The following is a 22,554-nucleotide window of genomic DNA, read 5'->3' as shown; positions in this document are numbered from 1 at the left end:
TCTCTTGACATTTAAAAAAAATTAATAATAATAATAATAATAATAATAATAATAATAATAATAAATTCACTGCTCCATCAAATTCTTAACTATAATTTATCTTAACATCACAATTCTCTGCAAAAGAGATATGTCTTTATAGTAGATAGCATTTCTGCTTTATTTTTAAAAGCACTGGAAACAGCTACCAGATTAACAGATTGGAGTAATCCTCACCAGTCCATCCAATATGACCATTAATGTCACCTAACGCAATCTTGTTCTCTTTATGTGGTATCTGCTGCAGTAGATAATCGTAGTCTTCCCAGAAATTTTTTTTTTTTCGAGATTCCATCACAGCCAGCCTGTGGCGCATATGCAGAGATGACATTCAGGCAGACTGTATCATCCACAGCTAGTTTCACTGCCATTAGACAGTCTCTGATCCCTGTGACTGAAATCAACCTCCTGGTAAGATGGTTGGCGAGAATGATTTCTATACCATTTCTTACAATGGTGTCACCCATTGTAGAAGACCTTATGGTCATGGCCAATGTTTCTGGCTTTTCCTCCACTCCTACTGCACACCTGCAATGTCCAGTCAGCATCTTTCTAGAATGTCTGCTAGTTCAGTAGCTTTTCCGGTGAGTGTGCCTATGTTCCACATGCAGATTCTCACCACTGGCAACATATTTCCCATTATCTTCCTAGGGGAAGGTGTCCTAGCTTTTGCCTCAATTTTGCAGGGAGGCGACCTATATTTGGCCTCACCTTTGCAGGGAGGTGACCTATCTATACTCTTGCTTTCGCAGGGAGGCAACGTATTGGTTATCTTTCGAGAAACACGGTCAGTAGATTGAAGGAATTAATTTAAACTTTTTGATAACTTAAAAAATGAATTTTTACCATTTTTGCTCCAATGTTTTGCTACCTTGACTCTGCTGCTTAATTAGGTCGCTTCCCTGCAAAGGCAAGGCCAAAGATAGGTCGCCTCCCTGAAAAATTGAGATAAGAGCTAGGAAGAAAGCGGGAAATATGTTGCCAATGTTGAGAATCTGCATTATCGTCAATCAAGTGCCTTCATCCCATCTCAATGTAAGACATTTTATTCCTGGCTCTGATAAGAATCCAACAGCCTTCATAAGGACAGGGATAGGGTTGTCTAACCTTGTAAAACTAACTGTGAATCTTCCCATAGCATTTTTTTTTTCCCTTTTCTTTATGGGCTAGTGGTTTAATGTTGCACTCACTCAGATAAGTTTTCAGTGATGACAGGAGAAGACAGGGCTAGGACATGGAAGAAAAAGACCGTGGCCTTAAAGTATAACCCCAAAATTTGTCTGGTGTGAAAAATCACATAATCATCTTCAGGACTCTCACCAATGGGGGGATTCAAACCTACTATTTCCTGAATGCAAGATCATGGCTATTATGGCCAAAACATGTACCTAGCGTAATTGTTTGTTAAACATTTAGACATTTAAAGATTTGTTGTGTATTGAGTAAGCTGGAACTTTTTATCTTTTTCCTTTTAAGGAATATTTTATATGACATTTAAAGTCAATATGGTACAAAAAACACGAGATCCATAAATTGTAGCTCACAGCTACGCAGCCCATACCACACAGTCAATTCGCTCAGTCTTCCTGTAGTTTTGGCAGGTGCAATAGCAGAAAAGAAATCCTATCATGCGTAAATTTGAGATCATTGCAGTTCTACGGATCTCCACAAGAAATACAATAATAAAAATTACAATATATGGCTATTGTTACTACTAAATTACAATATGTACAGTATCCACCAGCAGCTGAACTATATTGCATTTCACTCACAGCCAAATGGATTATGTTGGCTGCAGGCTTGATCAGGGTTCATGTTCAGTGTGAGCTGAATTACAGTAAGACATACTTGCCAGACTAAACTAAGATAAGGTTTTAGAACATTTTCATAGTTATTAAGATCAAGGACACAGAAATTTAACATTCAGATTCCTTTTTCGCTTGTTCATAGTACATGCATTCATAATCAGTGTCAAATTTACACAATGTAAACTATCCTGTATATATGTCCAACTCATGCAAATATCAAATTTTAAAGATTGAAGGGTGTTCTTATAGAATGAAACATTGTTATTGTTAATAAACCTTTTTACAGGTATGTACTAGCATTTTATAAATTTGTAGCTTATGTTCAACAGACTGAGTCGACTTAGTCGACACTGAGAAGTATAGCTTCCATCTTAACAAAACAATAATAAATTGTTATAACTTACTTATTCTCATGACAGTAAAAGGTAATTTTCAAAAACATAGCTTCAAGTCATACTTTAATTGTCCTTAAGAGGAACAGTATTTATAATAACTATTGTAATTTCTGAAAATACCACAACACTGAAGTATACGCGAGAAATGTATTTGGAATACAAGTGAGACACATACCAGAAATCAATCAATCAATCAATCAATCAATCACCAATGATCTGTATTTAGGGCTGTCACCAAGGTGGCAAGTCCCTATCTTAAATGGTGATTGCACGGTCACTAGCAGTTTTTATGATAAGTTTTAATTTTCTTCCTTCTTTTTCTTTATTTCTTTCTTTCTTTCTTTCTTTCTTTCTTTCTTTCTTTCTTTCTTCTAAGTAGGTCAATTGAGAAATGTTATAAACCATGCTATTTTAAAACAGAGATCAGATGACTAAATGTTAATAAAAGATGTGAAGAAGTCCCAACAGCAGTGCAAGTATTAACCTAAACTAAGAAGAGTACTGCAGTAGATGTCCCAAGCCACCACGCTGAAGCTGCTGAGAGAGCACAGGAACGTACCTATACAGAATTACTTACTTTGAATATCCAAATACAGTGATTGCTGGCAACTGCATGACATTTCTCCAGTGAAGTTGCAGTGCCCAGGAGGCCCCTATAGGGATATACGTATTACACTTTTGTGTACATTATAAAATTATTTTAGCTCTTTTATGAGAATCTGCTGACAATCATAATTAAATGAAATAAATTACACACTTTACAACAATTTTAAAAATATACAGAAGCAACCACATCATGCAGAAGCATCAATAAATAACTGAAGCAAAACATCACTGAACAGGCATCCATTAAAGAAATAAGAATATAATGAAACTTCTCAAAATTGCATTGAGGAGAGGATCATGAAAAGTACAGACATTTGAAATAGTCAAGGATAAATTCCAACATTTGATACTCCAAATAAGGCTAATGAATGTGTTTAGTGCTTACGACATCATTTTCACAGCCGTATTCAATAGTTTATGAAAATGATTATGAATACTGCAGACTAAGTGTGCTTAATCAAGTTCTGTGATAACCTGATCCATTACAGTCAGCACTGCTCAACAAGCTTTCGTTATCAGAGCCAATTTACAGTTCTAGTTTCCTGCGTACTGTTGATAAGCTTCTTCCACTTTACTCATGAATATCTTTTGTTCTTCATGACATAATCCAATGTCCTTTCACTAGCAGCAATGTCAGTCTTGAACATATCCATCCAGCAGGTTCTAGGTCTTCCAACCAAGCATTTTCCTTCTCCATCTCTTCCTAAGTGCACTTGGGCTGTTGTCTTAGGCTACAACCACATCACTTGTCTGAACCACCATAGTCTGAAAGTGTTGATTCTCTCTTATACATGATGTATCTTAATCCAGCCTTCTGCCTCACCTCATTTCTTTACTTGTCCATCCTGGTCCTGTGTATACTGAACCTCAAGAACTTCATTTCTAATGCCTGCAGTCCCTATAAGTCTCTCTTTAAGAGGGCAAATATTTCAAAAAAGGTCAAGATCAGTATGAAGTAGTTGTTGAACATTGATATTTTTACTTTCTTTGAAATCTTATCAATCCAAAGAAAGGTCCTCACTTGTTGGAAGAAGAGGGAACTCTTTCTCATTCTGTTGAAGACCTCTCTTGCAGCTAAGGTGTTTCTGGAGACTGTACCACCAAGGTAGGTGAACCTGTCCACACTGCTCAGCTGGTGGTCTGCTAGTTTGATGACTGCTGGTCAACCATCTCTGTATATCATCAACACCCCACTGTCTTAGTCTTGCTGATCATGAGATTGAACTCCACAAACTTGGCCTTCAACATGTCAAGTCTTGTCTGCACCTCATCCTCTGTTTCTTTCCAAATCATGACATCATCAGCAAAGGCAACTGCTTTGAGTTAACTAAAGTTTCCTTAATGCTCTTCACTGTATCACCTATAACAGTAACAAGGACAGTGCACTGCTTTGCTGGACTGTACTCTTGGTTGTAAACCAAGTGCCCCTCTTTAATTTGTACACAACTTGTACAGTTCTTTTACAACATCTGGACATCCCTTATCAACCCATTAAGCATCTTTCTCTTTCTCAGGAACTGCCTGATCTCTCTTTTGACACTGCTGTATGCGTTTTCAATATCCAGGAATACCATGCACAGGTTCTTACCTTTCTCCCAATGCCTTGCCATCAGTATTCTGGTTCTTGAGATCTTAAAATTGGCCTGTTACCTCTGAAACCATAATGCTTCTCTTCCAACTGTGGTTTTATGATGATTCGCAGCCTCTACCTTATGATCTTGAAAATTTTCATCCCATGTGACAGGAGAGTCATCTCTCTGTAGTTGGTGGATTTTTGCCAATTCCCTTCCTTAAACAGAGGAACCCTTGTTCCAGTCAAGGTGAAAAAAAAACTTGAAGTGATTTCCATTCTGATATAGTTGTTAATGCACTAACCCAAAGAACAAGAAGTCTTACATTTGAATACAAGAAGAGGATAAATGTTATGGCTCAATCCCATCTGGAGGATGTATTCAGTTTGTTTGCTACTATAAGAACACCTACTTTCAAAACATGTTGAAACATAAATCAGTACTCCTTTATATTCTCTCTCTCTCTCTCTCTCTCTCTCTCTCTCTCTCTCAAGATATGTCAAATATTCAGGAGTAAGAGAGATCAAACAGTAGCATATAACTGAAAGTGTTGTGTACAGTCCTCAGCCTGATGGCTGGTTGGATCCATGACAGATCTGCCATCATCATCATGGATAGCCAAAGTGTCACTGAATGGGTGTACTAGAGAAATGAGGAAAGATGTAGTTTCCTATTGCTTTCTTCACTGAGCCAAGTGTTTTTTTAAATCTTATGAGCGACACATTAACACCATTCATCACAGAGACTGTCTGCAGAAGGAATGGTATTACTAAGGTCTGCATGGCGTTACTTCTAAACTAACAGATCGCAAAACATGTCAGCATCGCCTTACCTATATTGCCAGCACTCTATTTATGCGAGAACAGCTGATGCAATACGACAGCGGCACACAGCCCTTGTAAAATGTAATACCACACTCAGAAAAACTAATGAACCATGAGCGAAAGCAAATTCATAAAAACTTCAAAGATGCTGTATGAACTTACTAAAAACATCTGACACTAAAATGAGAATACATTATATATAAAAGAAATAACAAATTACTCACAGCTAATGACTGGCACAGAAAGGAGGTTATAACCTACAAAGGAAACGCTCCACTGATCTCAGAGTCACACTCTTGTTGCTTGTCTTTCCCAAACTACACTGAGACATGGCATACACAGACGAACTAGAAACACTAACCTACACATGGATGAAAATAAAAGTATACCCACACTGAACTATTAAACCTAAAAAAACTATAGGCTATTTTACTAATGTATGCTATGCTAAACTGCAAACTATGCTAGAGTGCACTATACTAGAGAGATGAAGATTAAAAGCAACAATATGAAAAACACTAATTACTGAAGAAAATGCAAAAGATCATGACCCGTACTGAATAACATACATGCCAAGGGAGATAGCTTAATCACGTAGTGAATGTACACAATACAGTTGGCAACTTGGTTTAGAGATCGTGCTCAACTGATATAAATCGATATGCATGGCAGCTTTCATATTGTCAACTCCAAGATGAGACTGAGAATGATAAATGACAGTAACAAACTCAACTATCCTAAACCCCTGAATCAAGGAATTTAATTTGTATCTATCTTTTCAATATTGAATATACTAAAAGGCGTAACAGTACATAATTAAATATACTGTAATAAAATAATCATATTGTTTATTTCATATCGTACAAGTTTTGAAAATCATAATTCCCTTCAGTAAAAATAAGATCTTTCAAAATGTGACCAGATTAGAATGCAAACTTAACAAGATACCATACCATACAACACAGCACACTCTAACGTCCTCCATACATCTGCACTTGCCCTGTGTTCCTCTGCTGCAGAGTATACTGCTCCAGTCTGGAGGAATTCCACTCATACAAACCACGTGGATGTTGCCCTCCATGAGACAGATCGCAATGTTACAGGCTGTTTACGACCAACTCCTGTTAATAAGATCTTTCCACTTATGGGAGTAGCACCTCCAGATATTAGGAGGCAAGTTGCAGCAGAGATTGAGAAGAAGAAGAAGCAAGAAACAGATCCAAGACATCCAATGTTTGGATTTCACGCCCACCCATCAAGACTGAAATCGATGAAGAGCTTCCTACAAACAACAACGTCAATCCCATCATCATCCGAATCTCAGCGAAAAGAACTCTGGAGAAGGAAGTCGTCTGTAGGATTATGGGAAGTGAAAGAGAAGCCAGCTGCAGGACATCATCTTCAATATGGTCATTGGAAGACGCTTAACAGATTAAGATCTGGAATGACACGATATAAAACCAACCTGAAACAGTGGGGGTATGGTAATCAAGATTTATGTGAGTGTGGTGAAAAGCAAGATCATGGACACCTTCTCATCTGTAGAAATCTGCCTAAACCATGTAGTATGAAGGATTTGGTGGAAGCCAATGGATGTGCAATCTCGACAGTTGTATACTGGAAAATAAAGTGTAAATAGAGTAGATGTAAATATATTGTAGTGATTTCGGCCACAGATAAATAAACACTGTAACTTACCAGAGATGGATTTACAATCTGAAGGTGTTATCCATTTCTTGTAAAATAAGGTTGTTAGAAAATTCAAACTGACCTGATAAAAAATGCCATGCACAACATTTTCTTTGTCTCCGTTCTGTATATACTGGATTATTCAAATGCAATCCAATGGGTGAATATATGACGAGCTTAAAATATTTCTTTAATTGTCTTGAATTTACAAGATTTAGAGTGCATAATTCTATCATGGCCCTCCATTATAATAAGGTCATTAACATAGTCAATTTGCTTACAAGATTTTCTCCAATTGACTCTTAATAGACTAAAATCACGCCATCCAGCTCTGCGTGGTGCTGCTGACATGGATGCTAAGGATTTTAAATATCTTGGTAAGTGGAAACGTAGATGGGAAGCAGCAACAAATGTGTGCCTGCATACCTTCTTCTCAGGTCCCAGACTTCCAAGCGGATTCCACCTACCATGCAAGGCCTGGACTGCCCTGAGTAGAATCAGAACAAAGGCATGGCCGGTGCAGAACCGCTCTCCATAAGTGGAAAAAGCTACCTAATCCAGACTGTGACTGTGGAGCTCCACACCAGACTAATCATCATAGCATCAGGGAATGCAAGATTCGAGCCTATCACAGCGATGCTATATGGTGGATTGAAAAACTTGATATTCAGTTGTGATGTACAAATTACTTTGTTTCTCACCTGTAAATATGTATTTTTATAGACATGATGCTGTGTAGGCTTTTGGGCTTATGCCGTGTCAAGAAATCATCATCATCCTAAACCATCTCCAGTTTCCCGGGTGTGGTATATGAGCCTCCTCCATCTCATCCTGTCCTTGTACCATTCTTCCTCCACCAACTTGTCCCAATCATGACATCTCAGCATTACATCGCTCTTAACTAAATCTATCCATTTCCTTCGTGGCCTTCCCACGGGTCGTCTTCCTTCTACCTTTCTGTCAAATTCCTTCCTTGCAGTTCTGTTTACTGGCATCCTCTTCATGTGACCAAACCACTTCAGTCTTGATATCTGAATCTTATTTAGGAGAGAATTGTCTATTCCTACTTCTTCTCTAATTTTCTCATTCCTAATCTTGTCTTTCCTGGTTTTCTGGATCATAGTGCGTAGGAATAGTATAGTTGCTTTCAATAAGAAAAAGAGCCTCGTGTCAAGAAAATAAGGTGAAATTCTTTATGTTTTGCAGGGAACTGTGCCCTGCTTCCACTTCGAACGCTAGCGTTGTGCTACGTCCTGGGAGCCATCTGGTGGCGAATGAACGTACCATTTCCTATTATAAAGTCTAAATTTTAAAAAGTCATTGTTTAGGAAGCCTTTCTCGTGGACAGTAGAGATTTTTTCTGAGGACGCAGGGCACAGTTCCCTGCAAAACATAAAGAATTTCACCTTATTTTCTTGACACAGCATAAGCCCAAAAGCCTATACAGCATCATGTCTATGTACGGGCCGTGAAAGCATCAATGGCAACATGTATTGTTATATTACTGATATTGTCTGTATAAGCCATACACTAAATAAATAATCGACTCTGCTTCAGTAAATCGTAAAGAGAGAGAATTACAGATGGCTTTCATATCTTTTTGGTTGACATTTTCAAAGTCAAATATTATTTCTCTATTCTTCATACTTGTCGCTTGATGCAAATCACGACTCCTGACTAACAGCCATCACTATAACTTATTCATCTTAAAAACAGTGTATTTATTTTGTTTATCCAGGGTTAAATTATAAATTCTTAAATAATAAATTCTTCACTGTACTTTTACTTTAGTCGCAACATTTATGATAATTAGAGGCATGAAAATACTGCAACTGTGATAAATGGCATGAAAATGAAAAACCATGACTTCTGCACCTTTTTGTCATTCTTTACATTTCATCACAATCGTCCCCCTTCAAAGCCAGTTCCGTTACTGCAAATTAATGCTATTCATGGATGTTACGGTGATAAACTGCATTTTCAGTAAAATACAAGCAATTTCGAAGAATGTAAAATGCTTTGACATAGAATAATACATGTAGGAGTTTCAGAACCATACTTGGGCCAGAAAAAAGAAATCAAAATAACTTCTAGACAACACATGCAACAATGGCATTCAACACGTCAATGTACAGAGAAATAAAAACCACACTTTTCATGTGCCCCACTGATAAAAGTCCAGTAGATTATGGTCAGAAGACCAGGAAGGCCAATGCACTCGACCTTGATACCCGATTCGCTGTTATAGGAAAGTGGTGTCCCTAAACCAGCATTCGTGCAAACTGACGTCTGTTGGAACCCCATAATGCATGACCTACATGGCAAACTGTTAAGGACATGGTCCAATAGTACAGGCAGCATGTCCCTCAATAAGGTAAGATATGCAGGTCCATTTAGTTGTCGAGATAATATATATGGATTGATCAATTGATCATGTATAATACAACACTACATACTGTTGATTAGTGACAATCATACCGTGGGGATTTTCAACTCCCTCACATGTATGTTATCCAAGTTCATGACATTTCTTCCAAATGTGGTCTCTGTGTACATAATGGAAGATGACCATAGGTTATGATTTTCATTTCCGTGTTGACGTATAACTAATATAATAGAATTTGAGGGATGTTCCACCGTACAACACAATGTAAAATGTTTGAAATTTTTAAAGTGAAGACTGGTTTCGACTCCCTTGGAGTCATCATCAGTTCTTGTAGATAATTAAATCAATGGGAATCTGGCAACAATCATCGTGGGGATTGCCTATATACATCTCCATAGGTTGACAAAAAAACATGACAAAATTATACACACAATGGCAATTGCCTAAATACTTATCAATAGGTTGTCCTGAAACATAATGACTAATTATGTACACAATGACACAAAACACTTGGCACATCAAGAAAGATCTTGGATCTGGATTAAAAATATACAGTACTGTCATGTGTTTGTAGAACACCAAGCAGACTTGTCAGTCTTGTTACAACCAACTTAAAAACATGTGAACCAGTCGAAATAAAACCTAATGATAATTTATATATGCATCGACATGAAACTCTTAGCACTTTAAGAAAGTTCTTGGTTCTGGTTTAAATATACTGCTGTGTGTATACACACCAAGTACTTTATTAAAGTGCGAAGCATTTCATGTCAATGTGCATATAATTTGTCATTAGGTTTTATTTCAACTGGTTCACATGTTTTCAAGTTGATTGTAACAAGACTGACAAGTCTGCTCAGTGTTCTACAAACACACGACAGTATATTTTTAACCCAGATCCAAGATTTTTCGTAAAGTGCCAAAGTCATTGTGTACATAATTTGTCATTATGTTTTAGGACAACATATTAATAAGTATTTAGGCAATTGCCATTGTGTGTATAATTTTGTCATGATTTTTTTGTCAACCTATGGAGATGGATGTAGGTAATCCCCATGATAATTGTTATCAGATTCCCCTTGATTTAATTACCTACAAGAACTGATGACTCCAAAGGAGTCAAAACCAGTCTTCACCTAATAAATTTCAAACATTTCACATTGTGTTGTATGGTGGAACATCCCTCAAACTCTATTAAACTAATGCAAGATGGACGACAAAATGTCAGTACAGTAGTGGCCATGTGCAAAGCCTGTACGTCAATATCAACACACTGTATGGCATATGTTCATGGGAGCATTTGTTGTTGTTGTTGTTCTGATCCCAGAAATCACCCCCTAATGTTTGTTACAATTATTTAGACACAGTCTGTATATCCCTAATATATATATTTTTTTTTTCATTTACTCCCCTCCGAAAACCGTAAAAGAGTAGTTAGTGGGACGTAAAGCAAATAACATTATTATTATTATTATTATTATTATTATTATTATTATTATTATTATTATCATCATCATCATCATCATCATTTACTCCCCTCAAACAAGCCTAATAAAATAGCAAAACAGGTTATAGCTAATAAATACTGTTTATTCAAGTAAGTGAGGAATGCAACAGGAAACTACCTCACTCCTCATTTCCCTAGTATGCCTCTTCAGTGACGCCAAGACTACCTATGTCAGTTGTTGGCGGAACTGTGGATGATCAAACCAGCCTTCTGGCTGAATATCCAACATACAACATACAATAAAATAATTAACGCTATAAAATGCTATGATTATCATTTTTGCTATAAACAGAAAAATTTTAATGCTATAATTTCAAATCTCTAATAATAACACTTCAATTGAAAAACCCATGTTCGTAAGCCTTACTACACAAGCATAAACAGCTCTGCTTTGTTTAATACAGTTTTACTATCGAAGAAATAACAAGATCAATAAGCTTCTCCCTTTCCACTTCTGTCATTTTGATTACTAATTTTCAAGTTGTTAAATCTCACAAACCTCTTTCACAGGAAAGAAAGGAAAAAACTAATAGCAGGACTCAAGAGGTATGGGGAACTAAAGAGAGCGTCCAAAAAGAACTAGTCATAAGTGTTCCCTAGTGGGCTTAAATCGCTAATAATATATATAATCATTGGTATTTAGCGAACTGACCCTCAATAAGACACAGTATTGTAAAATTTTTATGTTTTTTAATATAAATGGTTCCTTAAAAACACAGACACACACACAAGCCGCCTCGGCAATCATGGCTAGGTACCTTTCCTTCAGGGCAAACCTCTTCCACAACTCGGCCATCATCCCTGGTATGGTACCTCTTGCACCCACTAACAATCTGTAGACAGTGATAGATTTCACATGCTATTTCTCCATGATGTAAGTAGGTACTGGAGTGTAGATTGCCTGCTTCTCTGAGTGCCACTGTGCATCTGTTTTGGATCCAGTATTGCAGAACTATTTCTCTATTTATTGATGGCTAGAATATCTACTCTTCTCGTACTACCGTTTTCAGCTAAGCAGTTCACTTCTTCATACACTTCTCACCCGTACTTTTGTAATAAGTATGGCAAGTATTCCTAAGCAATAAACCAAATGGACAGTAGATGAGAACATGTCCCAAAGGTTCAATCTCACCGCAGGAACGCCTGCAGTGGTTGTTCTGGCTTCTACCACGTAAGCTTCTTACTGGAGCCACATCTGCCATCATTTTGATGCTTTTAGTCCACTCTGATGTTGAAAGACCTACCTTTTCTCGCAACCACGTATTTCCTTAAAGGTGCTTTGCGAAGACGGCAATTCTTTTACCTTTCTTAGAAAGGAAGCTCCATTTTTTAACTCCTCATTTCTTAGCCATTCCCTGATAGCTGTGATGTTTGTTTTCATTGTTGTTTTTCCTGCAGCAATGTTTATATTATGAAAGCAGTCTGCTTTTTCTTTCTCAGTATTCCTTCCACAGAGTGCATATATGTTAGATTTATTCAATGCTCCTTATTTCATGTTCATATTAATAAATACAGTATCACAGTATTAATATATTGTATTTGACATCAATAGTTAACAAGAATGCTAGACAAGTGATGGATGCTCTCTTGAAACAGGAGACTAATAAGTTAAAAGTCCTCAAAGAGGCCAAAACCTGTATGAACACCCCATCAGACCAGAAGTCTTTTTAAGATGTTCACAATTATGACATGAAGTGCCAAGATTTGTGTCCACCCTTCAAAAGTCAACCCTCTCAATTGGGATTGAACAAGCGATCTTGGAATCATGAATCAGACAGTCCCTCTCAAATTAAATAGTTATATCTCAAAATCTGAAAGAAAAGAAATTCTTTGACAGACACTAACAAGGAACACTGGAACTTCAGTAAGTTAAGGACATACACAATTCTCTTATACCTAAAGCTTTCTTATAAATTGTATCTATCAGTGTAGAGAGGCCACATTCTTTTCAAAATTCTGATCATAATTACCTACTTCTCAAACAATTTTCTAAACAATTTTTTTATAACAGAGTGCAAAATTGTTAATAGGCTTCTGCAAAGCTCATAACAATAGTATCAAGTACTGTATTCTGATACAGAAACCAAAGAGCACTTTGAAATTATTAATGTGGAACATGGAGAAGTGCCAGCAAAACAATTTTAATAATTTAACCTTACAAATCAAGGAATAATCGGGGATTTTTTTAATCAAATCAGGTGCATGCAAAAACCGAATGCTTATTACTGGATGACTAAATGTAAGAAATCTCACTTCAGTCACAAAGAACATCTGCAACAGCTTTACTGGTAAATAAAAGACTAATAAAGAAAAAATCTTGAAACTTAGCAGTAGTTCAGTACTGTATTCATTAAAAGCAGGCAAAAGGTATTGATATTAATATTTTTTTCCTTCCATAACAAAGTAGTACTACAAACAATTAGACAGTAATTACTTTGGCAAGGTATGAGATTTCATGTATTCAAAGAGTGTAAGGTCTCTAACAAATATATACACAAGAAAATTAATACTAGTAGCAAAGATCATAAATAAAACTTGTCTTAAAATAAAATGTACATATATTTATATACATTTGATAATATGCCTCACTGAAGAAATTAATTTTTGTATTTGTCACTTACATCATCAAGTTCCGGAAGAGTGAACTTCACACTCAAGGGTTTTAACTGCTTGCTTTTATAATTATGTTCTAGCAACAATGGTGTGTACAGAACATTTTTCCACTGACGACTCAAAACAATTACACCCTGAAATTAAAGAACAATAATGCAGTTATAACAGTTTTTGTGCTACAGTAAGTTTAAGGAAACAGTATTTTTATATAATGCAATGGGAATATTAGGAAAACTACTGTCAAGGTAATGAATAAATGAATGAAAGAAACTGAATCAGTATTTGGAGCAATAATAGTTATTAATCAAATTGAAGGGACATTTAAATTTGTTGACAGCAGTAGTAGCTCAGATTATATAAACATTTCAAATCAAATCAAAATCTCTTTATTTGCAAATGAGGTGTCTACCTCGGTGGCAAATGGTACACTAAAATACATTATTGTCAAGCACTAAATTTTAAATTAACAAGAGACAAAGAAAATTTTCCTACAATACAATATTATACAATTTACGCTAATAATTTGTTCTATTAAACACATACATCATCCTTAATAAATTTATATCTTACAAACATAGTCAACTCATGTACAGTATGTGAAATTACTTCTAATAATAATATACAACTGGTATAAGATTAAAATTAACATTGAATTTATTTACATATTTATATTTTACCCATTTTGGAACATAAGTAGCATAACGACCTGCTGCGTCTTAACCAGAGCCCCTTTTGCTACCACTTTTCAGAGTTCCTGAAGGGCCTTCACAGCTACCGTAGCGGTCCCAGGGCCCTCGAAGTCCACACTGTACTTCACCCCTACAGGCAGTCCCCTACTTGGGCTGTCCAAACTCCATAGACCAGGGGATGGAATTAATTTAATCACACACATTTTTTATTTACAATATCCTGCACTGGTCGAATGCCCTCTAACATTTCATTTATTTTCTCTGTTGTTGTTTATTCTCTTCTTGAATATCTGTACAGATTTTGGAAAAGGATCAAACACCACCCCTGGTAAACTGTTCCACTCCTTCACGCCCTTCCCAATGAATGAAAATTTACCCCAATCGCTTCTGCTAAAATTCCTACTAATTTTGTACTTGTGGTCAGTTCTACCAATATAATTATTTTCCAACTGAAGCCTCTCACGGATATCTCTCCATGCTTCTTCTCCTGTATAGGCTCTATATAATCCTGTAAGTCTAGTTTTCTCCCTTCTCTTACTTAAAGGTTCCCAACCAAGTTCCTTTAACATTTCTGATACACTACTCTTTCTCCTGAAATCCCCTGTTACAAACCTTGCTGCTTTCCTCTGCACACCATCTAGTTCTTTTATTAGGTATTCTTGGTGAGGATCCCAAACACTGTTTGCATATTCCAATAATGGACAAACCATACTTAAGTAACTTTTTTCTTTTAATTCTTTGTTGCATCCTTTAAGTAGCCTCATTATGACATGTAACGATCTGTATGCTTTCCCAACAATGTCATCAACATGACCCTTCCAGTGCAAATTACTTTCAAATCTCACACCTAAGTATTTGCACTTGCTATCTGTAGGGATAACTACCTCATCCAAAGTGTATTCAAATTCAGTTTTAAAGCTCCTGTTTGTAAATGTTGTAACAGTTGATTTGCCTCCATTAACCTTCATATTATTTTCTTCAACCCATTCTTGGATACTCTCAATGTCCCTTTGTAATTCTGAGCAATCCTCAATGTTATTTATATCCCTATAAACAATTATGTCATCTGCATACAATCTTATTTTCGATGTTATATTGTTCCCTAAATCATTTGCGTATATTAAGAAAAGTAACGGACCGATTATACTACCCTGTGCAATTCCCTTCCAAACTTTCTCTTCCTGTGATATATAATTTCCTACTTTGACTTTCTGAACCCTTGAATTTAGAAATGTTCTTATCCAACGTATAACCCTTACGTACAGTCCTATTCCCTCCAATTTCTTTAATAATATTCCATGTTCCACTCTATCAAAGGCTTTGGAAAGATCTATGGCTATGCAATCTAACTGGCCTCCTGAATCCAACTGATCTGATATGTCCTGCTGAAATCCCACCAGTTGTGCCTCACAAGAAAATTTCTTTCTAAATCCATACTGGCTCCTCATGAACCAATTTTTATCATCACATATCCCTCTGATGTACTTTGCTATTAAACTCTCCAGTATTTTACAAACTATACTGGTCAGGCTGATTGGTCTGTAGTTCTCTGGTTTCCTTTTATCACCCTTTCCTTTATAAATTGGTATTATTATAGATTCCTTCCATTCCTTTGGTATTACACTATTATTTATGACATAGTCAAAGAGAAATTTTAAATAAGGCACTATATACCACCCCATCGTCTTTAATACCTCCCCAGTAATTTGATCACTTCCTGCTGCTTTTCCTTGCTGAAGCAGTTGGATTTCTCTGAAAATATCTTCATTTGTGAATGAGAAGCTTCTTGTTTCCCTATGTGTCTCTCCCTCTCTATCTTCTGTTATGGTTTCGAAGTCCTGACAATCTTCTACTGAATCTCTGAATTCCCTACTGAAGAGGTTTGCTTTCTCAGTATCTGTTAAATAGTGTTCACCCCCTTCTTCCACCATTGTAGGAATTTGGACTCCTTTTCCTTTTTGATTCCTAATATATGAATACAGCTTTTTCCATTTCCCTTTGTGGTCATTACCCTCTTGAAGAATGCCATTCATATAATTCTCTTTTGCTTCCTTTTTCACTCTATTCAGTTCCCTCATTAGCTGTTTTCTAGTTTCTCTATTCTCCCTACCCTCTTTGATTTTCCTGTTTACTATTCTACATTTTATTTTTAATTTTCTTATTTCCCTTGTATAATAAACAGGGTCTGAGGTCATTTTACCCTTCTTAACAGGTACAAATCTCTTCTCTCCTTCCCAAATGATTCCTTTAAATTTAGCCCAAAGTGTATCCACATTACTCCCTTCACTTATCCAACAACTGAATTGTGATTTAAGGTAAGTCCCAAATTCATCAACTTTAGTTTTTCTGTATAATTTCTTGTCTTGTGTGATCCTCTTATGAAGTCTTTTTGGTACCAGTCCTACATCCATTATTACAGCCTTATGGTCACCTATTCCTTCAATTACCTCAGTTTTATCAACAATTTCCCATGGTTTAACCAAGAATACATCTAGTAAGTTATTGAGACGAGTCTGTTCTTGTACTACTTGTGTAAATCCTCCCTCCCAAATTAACTTATTTGCCAGTTTCCATTCATGGGCTTCACTTGCAGCTCCATTCCATTCAACTTCAGGCAAGTTTAGATCTCCCCCAATTATTACCATATCATTATTATTGTTTTATGAGTATAATCTATTATTTTCTCAAATATTTCCATGTCTCTTTCCTCTCTTCCAGGCCTGTATGTTCCTATAATTCCCACCTCCTTCATATTATGACAAACTAATTTTATCCCTAATATTTCATCCCTTTCATCGGTAAACCATTCATGTGAACAATAAGTTTCCTTCACCAGAATAAACACCCCCCTCCCTTTTTATCTCCTCGGTCTCTACGATAGACTGTGTACCCTTCTGGAAATACTTCTCTATTACCCACCCCTTCTCTCAACCATGATTCTACTCCTATCACCACATCAGTCTCATAAGATTCCATCAATGTACCGAATTTTAATTGTTTATTTACTACACTCTGACAGTTTACCAAGAGCAATCTCAGACCTCCTTCCTCCCTAAAACTTGACTGTTGCAATTGGGTAACGTTTGACTCATGAGTTGAGAATGTCCCTGGAACCCAGATCCTTGTACATAGATCTTGATTTAAGGGTCTGGGTTTTCTGGCAAGTTTCCCTGTATGTGCCAGTTTAGTGGTATGGGTTTTCTTAAGTACAGATTAGTTTGCAAATCTCTGTTGATAATTGTAGCAATTTGTCTACAGAGATTTGCTTTTCCATTACCATTCAGATGTAACCCATGCCTAGTAAACATTTCGGTATAGAAATGTTCAGATTCATTTTTTGAGAACAAGAAAAATAATGATGAAATAAGAATGATAATGGTACAATATGAAAGGTTTCTCTGCAAGACTGATGGAAAAAGAACTTTTATCATTTGAAAAATGACTAATATATTTCAGTAACACATGGTACTTGTGCTAGAGCAGGGGTTCCCAACCTGGGGGGGGGGCGCCCAACAGGGGGGGCGTGAAGTGATTTTAACTCGAATATTACAAATTTGTGTAATGAACATTTTTTTGAATCTCTCCAAGTGATTGTCGCGTCAAGTCAATCGTTCAAAACCACTGGTAATTGTCAACTGTCGGCACAAACCTCTGCGGAGCCGCGAGGTTGGAGGTGAAATAAGGAACTTGCTGTGTTGTGAGGAGAAAAATGTAGCCTGAGAGCAGGTGCGGGAACAAGAGCACTCAACGCACATTTAATTGCACACTTTGTGGACCTACTTGCGTGAAAGTAAACTATGACCATACGCGACATGTTTCAACTCATCAACGATATAGTAGTTACTTTCATTTTCCAGTATTATTGTTACCCATGAAGGAGGTAATCGTATAAATGTCGGTATTCTATCAAATTTATCTAGTAGTGAGAACAACAGGAGATAAGGCAATAATAGTAGGTTTAATTATAATAAATTTATTTAATATAACATGTTAGCCTTCCACGGCTAGCGTGAAATTCTATGTAGGCCTACTGGTATTTCAGGCTACAACTAATTAATGTTTAACCACAGCAATTAATGAAACAGTGACATTTTCTCACCAAAGATCTTAACTGGCAATAAGTTACTACAGTCAGGAGTCGATATTAACTCTGAAGAACAAAGAAAATCGGAGTTTCAGAAGCAACAAATGCAGTGGAAGTTCCTCCTTCCCTCGCACCCTGCGACATGTAGACTCATATTGTGGGTAGCTCGTCCTTGAATGCTCTGTTCCCACCCCTACATATTCTTATTCTTCTCTTGCAGTCAAATTGGCAGGAGCTACATAGTACAATTGTCCTACCAGAGATGGAACAGTAATGGCCATGACAACACATCGCCGATAGACCGTCAGTGGCCAGGCCCTTCGACTGCTAATTCTGTGCCTCGTATACTTTCGCAGTGGACGTGTCTGTCAAGTTGTTTATTGTGAGTGTTGTGTATGCTTCGCTGTAACAGTGCGACTGTGTGAATTGTGTTATTTAATACTGTGACTTAAAAAAAATTGAAAACGATGTCCAAGAAGAGACTGTACAATGATGACTACATTAAATATGGCTTCACAGTCGTTGAACGGAACGGAATACAACAGCCTCAATGCGTAATCTGCCACTGTGTTCTGAGTAACGATGCGATGAGGCCCGTGCGTTTGGAGAGACGTTTAATCACGAATCATTCAGGCTTAAAAGACAAACACACAGAATATTTTGCAACTAAACTCAACTCACTAAAACGTATGAAATTAGATTCATCGGGTACTTTTAACCAAGAAAATGAGAAAGCAGTGGAAGCATCATATGAACTAGTTCTTCCCATTGCCAAAGACAAAAAAGCACACACAATTCGGGAAACATTAGCAAAGCCGTGTATGTTATTAGCTGCAAATATAGTTTTGGGTGAAGGGAGTAGGCAGAAATTGTCTAAAATTTCTCTTTCCGATAACACAGTGAAGTGCAGACTTCAAGAACTGTCAGAAGACATTCAAATGCAAATTTTGGAGAAGGTGAAAGCATCTCCAGTGTTTTAAATTCAGTGTGATGAAACAACCGATGTGGCCCATTGTTGTCAACTGATTGTATATTGTCGATTTGTCGACAGTGGAATTTTAAGAGAAGAAATGTTATTCTCCGAATGTTTGAAAACAACTTCGAAAGCTTGTGATGTGTTTTCTGCCATCGATAGTTTTTTCCAAGAACATGGACTTTCCTGGGAAAATGTAGTGGGTTTATGTATGGATGGTGCACCTGCTATGATCGGGTCACGTTCTGGGTTTCTCAAATTGGCCAAAGATAAAAATCCAAACATCATGGGAACCCACTGTATAATTCAGAGGCAGGCTTTGGCGGCCAAAACCTTGCCCCAGGATTTTAATAGCACTCTAAAAGTCGCTATAAGAATTGTGAACTCTGTGAAGACAAGATCTTGACACACAAGATTGTTTGAAGCCCTTTGTGTTGACCTTCAAGCCGATCACAAAACTCTCCCTTTCCACACAGAGGTTCGCTGGCTATCAAAAGGGAACATGTTGGCTCGGCTGTTCGAATTAGTCTGAAGTTGAAATTTTTCTTCTTAGTGAAGGCAAGAACGATGTGTATGAAGTGTTTACTGATGTCAATTGTATCGTCTCATTGGCATATCTTTGCGATCTTTTTGAAGTTTTGAACAGTTTGAACTTAAAGCTCCAAGGCAAAAACTCCAATATTATGCTTGCTTATGATGCCATCAGAGCTTTCCTGGAGAAAATACAGTTATGGAAACGCCGGCTTCAGTTGAACAACTTCTCATCCTTTCACCGCCTTAATGAAATTTTGCCGGAAAATGAACATGATCGTAATAAACTTAAGGTTCAAATACAGTCACATTTGGATTCCCTGGCACAAGAATTCAATTCCTACTTTTCCGATATCTCGTCAGATGAATGGTCCTGGATGTTAAACAAGTAATTCGTTTGCCATTGACATTGAAGCACTGCCAGCACAACTTCAAGAAGAAGCCATCGATTTGAAGTGTGATTCAAAGCTAAAATATGATTACAAAATATTAGGACTGGGCGACTTTTGGGTAAACTGTCTTGCAGTGTATCCTAAAATAGCCAAGTAGCATTGCATGTCATTGTCCCATTTTTCAACGCCATATTAATGCGAGTCAGAATTTTCAACGCTGAGTGTCATAAAAACAAAGCAGTGCTGTCGGCTTGATGTTGCAAGTGGTCTCCGCTGTGCTCTGTCAAATATCAAACCAAACATACCGAATCTTACCAAGAGAAAACAGTGTCAACCCTCTCACTGACATTTGTTGACTAACTGAAGGATTTATTGTAAAAGTGTGTTCTTTGTATTGTGCTGAAATGAAGTTAGTATGTCAGAGATATAAAGCGATTTTTTCATAAATCATTGCATAATGGAATAATTCGTTATGTAGTGTCATTAGGTTAGGTCTAAATCCTCCACGTCAGTATATCGGAGAGGTTATAGAAGCGACGGGGGGGTGGGGGGGGGGGGGTGGAGGGGGGCGCGATGATCACCCGTATCTGAAAAAGGGGGCGTCAGCTGGCAAAGGTTGGGAACCACTGTGCTAGAGTAAATTTTAAAGGTCCTACTTACAGTACAGGGATCAAACAAGTGATTGCCTAGGATAAGGTTACCTGCCAGATCAAATCTAATCTCTGAAGCTGAAAATACTTCTATCCAACTTTACTTTTCCATATCATCATCATCGTCATCATCTCCCCATCTAAAGATGCAGTCAAGGCAGGTATGGTTACTTTTCGTTTTTCTTTTACCACTCCTCATCCATTACCACGCTCCTGTCAAGTTCACCCTATGAGGTTTTTAACCAGAACTATTCCTCATAATTTGGGTCCTCCAACTGCTGTAACTGCTAGGTTTTTTCCTTTTTTTGTAATTTAACTTTTCAACATGTTGAAACCATCAAGTTTTGTTTCTTTTCTTCACTTTATCACTCAACTAATCTACATTTAATTCATTCAATAAATATTCCTCTTTCCCTCTTTCCTTGCTAGATCCTGCGTTTATTTCTCACCTGTCTCTCTTTGTTAGTCCAACCTCCAGCATAATCTCTGTTTCAGTTTCTTCAGTGGGTTGAAACCCTTCCTATGTTTTGTTACTTCAGGCACTTTCATCCACTTCTTAGTCTTTTAAAAATCTACATTTTTCCATCTGTCTTTTTCTTTCACATTCAATATAACAACACTACTTTGCACACATTCGATCATCTCTTATTTACAGAGTGAACAGTTCCCAGCTTTTCTTTAGCAACCACATTCCTACATACATGCTGTGTCTAAAAAGTTTGGTGAATACCATCAGCAAACAAACAAAACACCAAGATACAAATATATTTTCTTTATTGCCCTCCTAAATAATCGCCATCTGCTACAATATTGTACCATTACGTTACATTAGCGGCCGTCAATGTAATGGATACAGTGGACAAAGATGGCGGACAATAACTTCAGGTGCAAGTACACAGAGTAGTGATCCAATAAATCGATATCGCCCGGCCGCAAGGGAAAAGAATTTCAAGAGTTAAATAATGTCGGACGGAAAAATTTGAAAGAGAACAATTCTTGACTACTTTGTGAAGATAAAGCTACAAGTTGAAGGGAAGTTGCACGGCTTATAGAAAGATTATAGAAAAGGATCACCTCAAAGTCAAATACGAAAATATTAGTATATTACCAGAATAGAAGACTATATCTGCAAGAACACAATACGGAAAAAGAGTAGATTTGAAAGAAATAGTCGTTATTGTGAGGCCAGAATTCAGAAACGGAAAGGAAGCTTCAGTTGAATTACACGTTGCCGAAATTAATACCATAGCGGCATAATTTGTTGTTTCCAGGGGGGAGACAATATCTGTTTAAGCAAAAGAAAGAGCAAGGAATAGGCCAAATTAGAGAAATCTATTCATTTAAAGAAGAGAATATTTTCGTCTAACTCGAATTTCCAAAAACAAATATTGTGAATTGAATTGCCTATTATTCACCAGTATACTATGTACTCTACTATGGATTTGTTCTTTTATGATTGCATGATGACTGGTGACAAGATGGACTCAGCTTAAACAGAAGGAATGTTTTGCTCAAGACTGATTAGCTCAAGCCAAGACCCAAGATGAAGCCGCAGATGACGTAGTCTTCGGATCGCAGTGGTTGCCTACTCTGAGATGCCGTAGTCCAGCAGAGATCCAGCGGCAAAATCCCGTTACGAGATAAGTATTATGAGTTGCATCGTAATAAATTTCAAATCAATTGATGAAAAATATTTATAGGTGTACAGGAGTGCTAGATATAAGAGATCAAGTGCCAATGAAAGGATATATGAATATAAATGCCAATTATTAGCCGATGAAATGTGCTATTTTATGC

The 22,554-nt window shown here is 37.0% G+C and overlaps 1 protein-coding gene across 1 annotated transcript in view; it reads right to left on the bottom strand.

Annotated features, from left to right (window-relative positions):
• The window catches only part of tweek (transmembrane protein KIAA1109 homolog tweek), an 843,591-nt gene that overhangs the window by 420,153 nt on the left and 400,884 nt on the right, over positions 1–22,554 (bottom strand). Inside the window, 1 exon segment of the mRNA XM_068226772.1 lies at positions 13,447–13,572. Within this exon segment, the coding sequence (XP_068082873.1) occupies positions 13,447–13,572 (126 nt within the window).

Source organism: Anabrus simplex, chromosome 1, assembly GCF_040414725.1.
Source record: "Anabrus simplex isolate iqAnaSimp1 chromosome 1, ASM4041472v1, whole genome shotgun sequence".
Classification (NCBI taxonomy): Eukaryota; Metazoa; Arthropoda; class Insecta; order Orthoptera; family Tettigoniidae; genus Anabrus; species Anabrus simplex.
The sequence above is the reverse complement of the archived record's forward strand: the minus strand, read 5'-3'. Positions and strand labels throughout refer to the sequence as shown.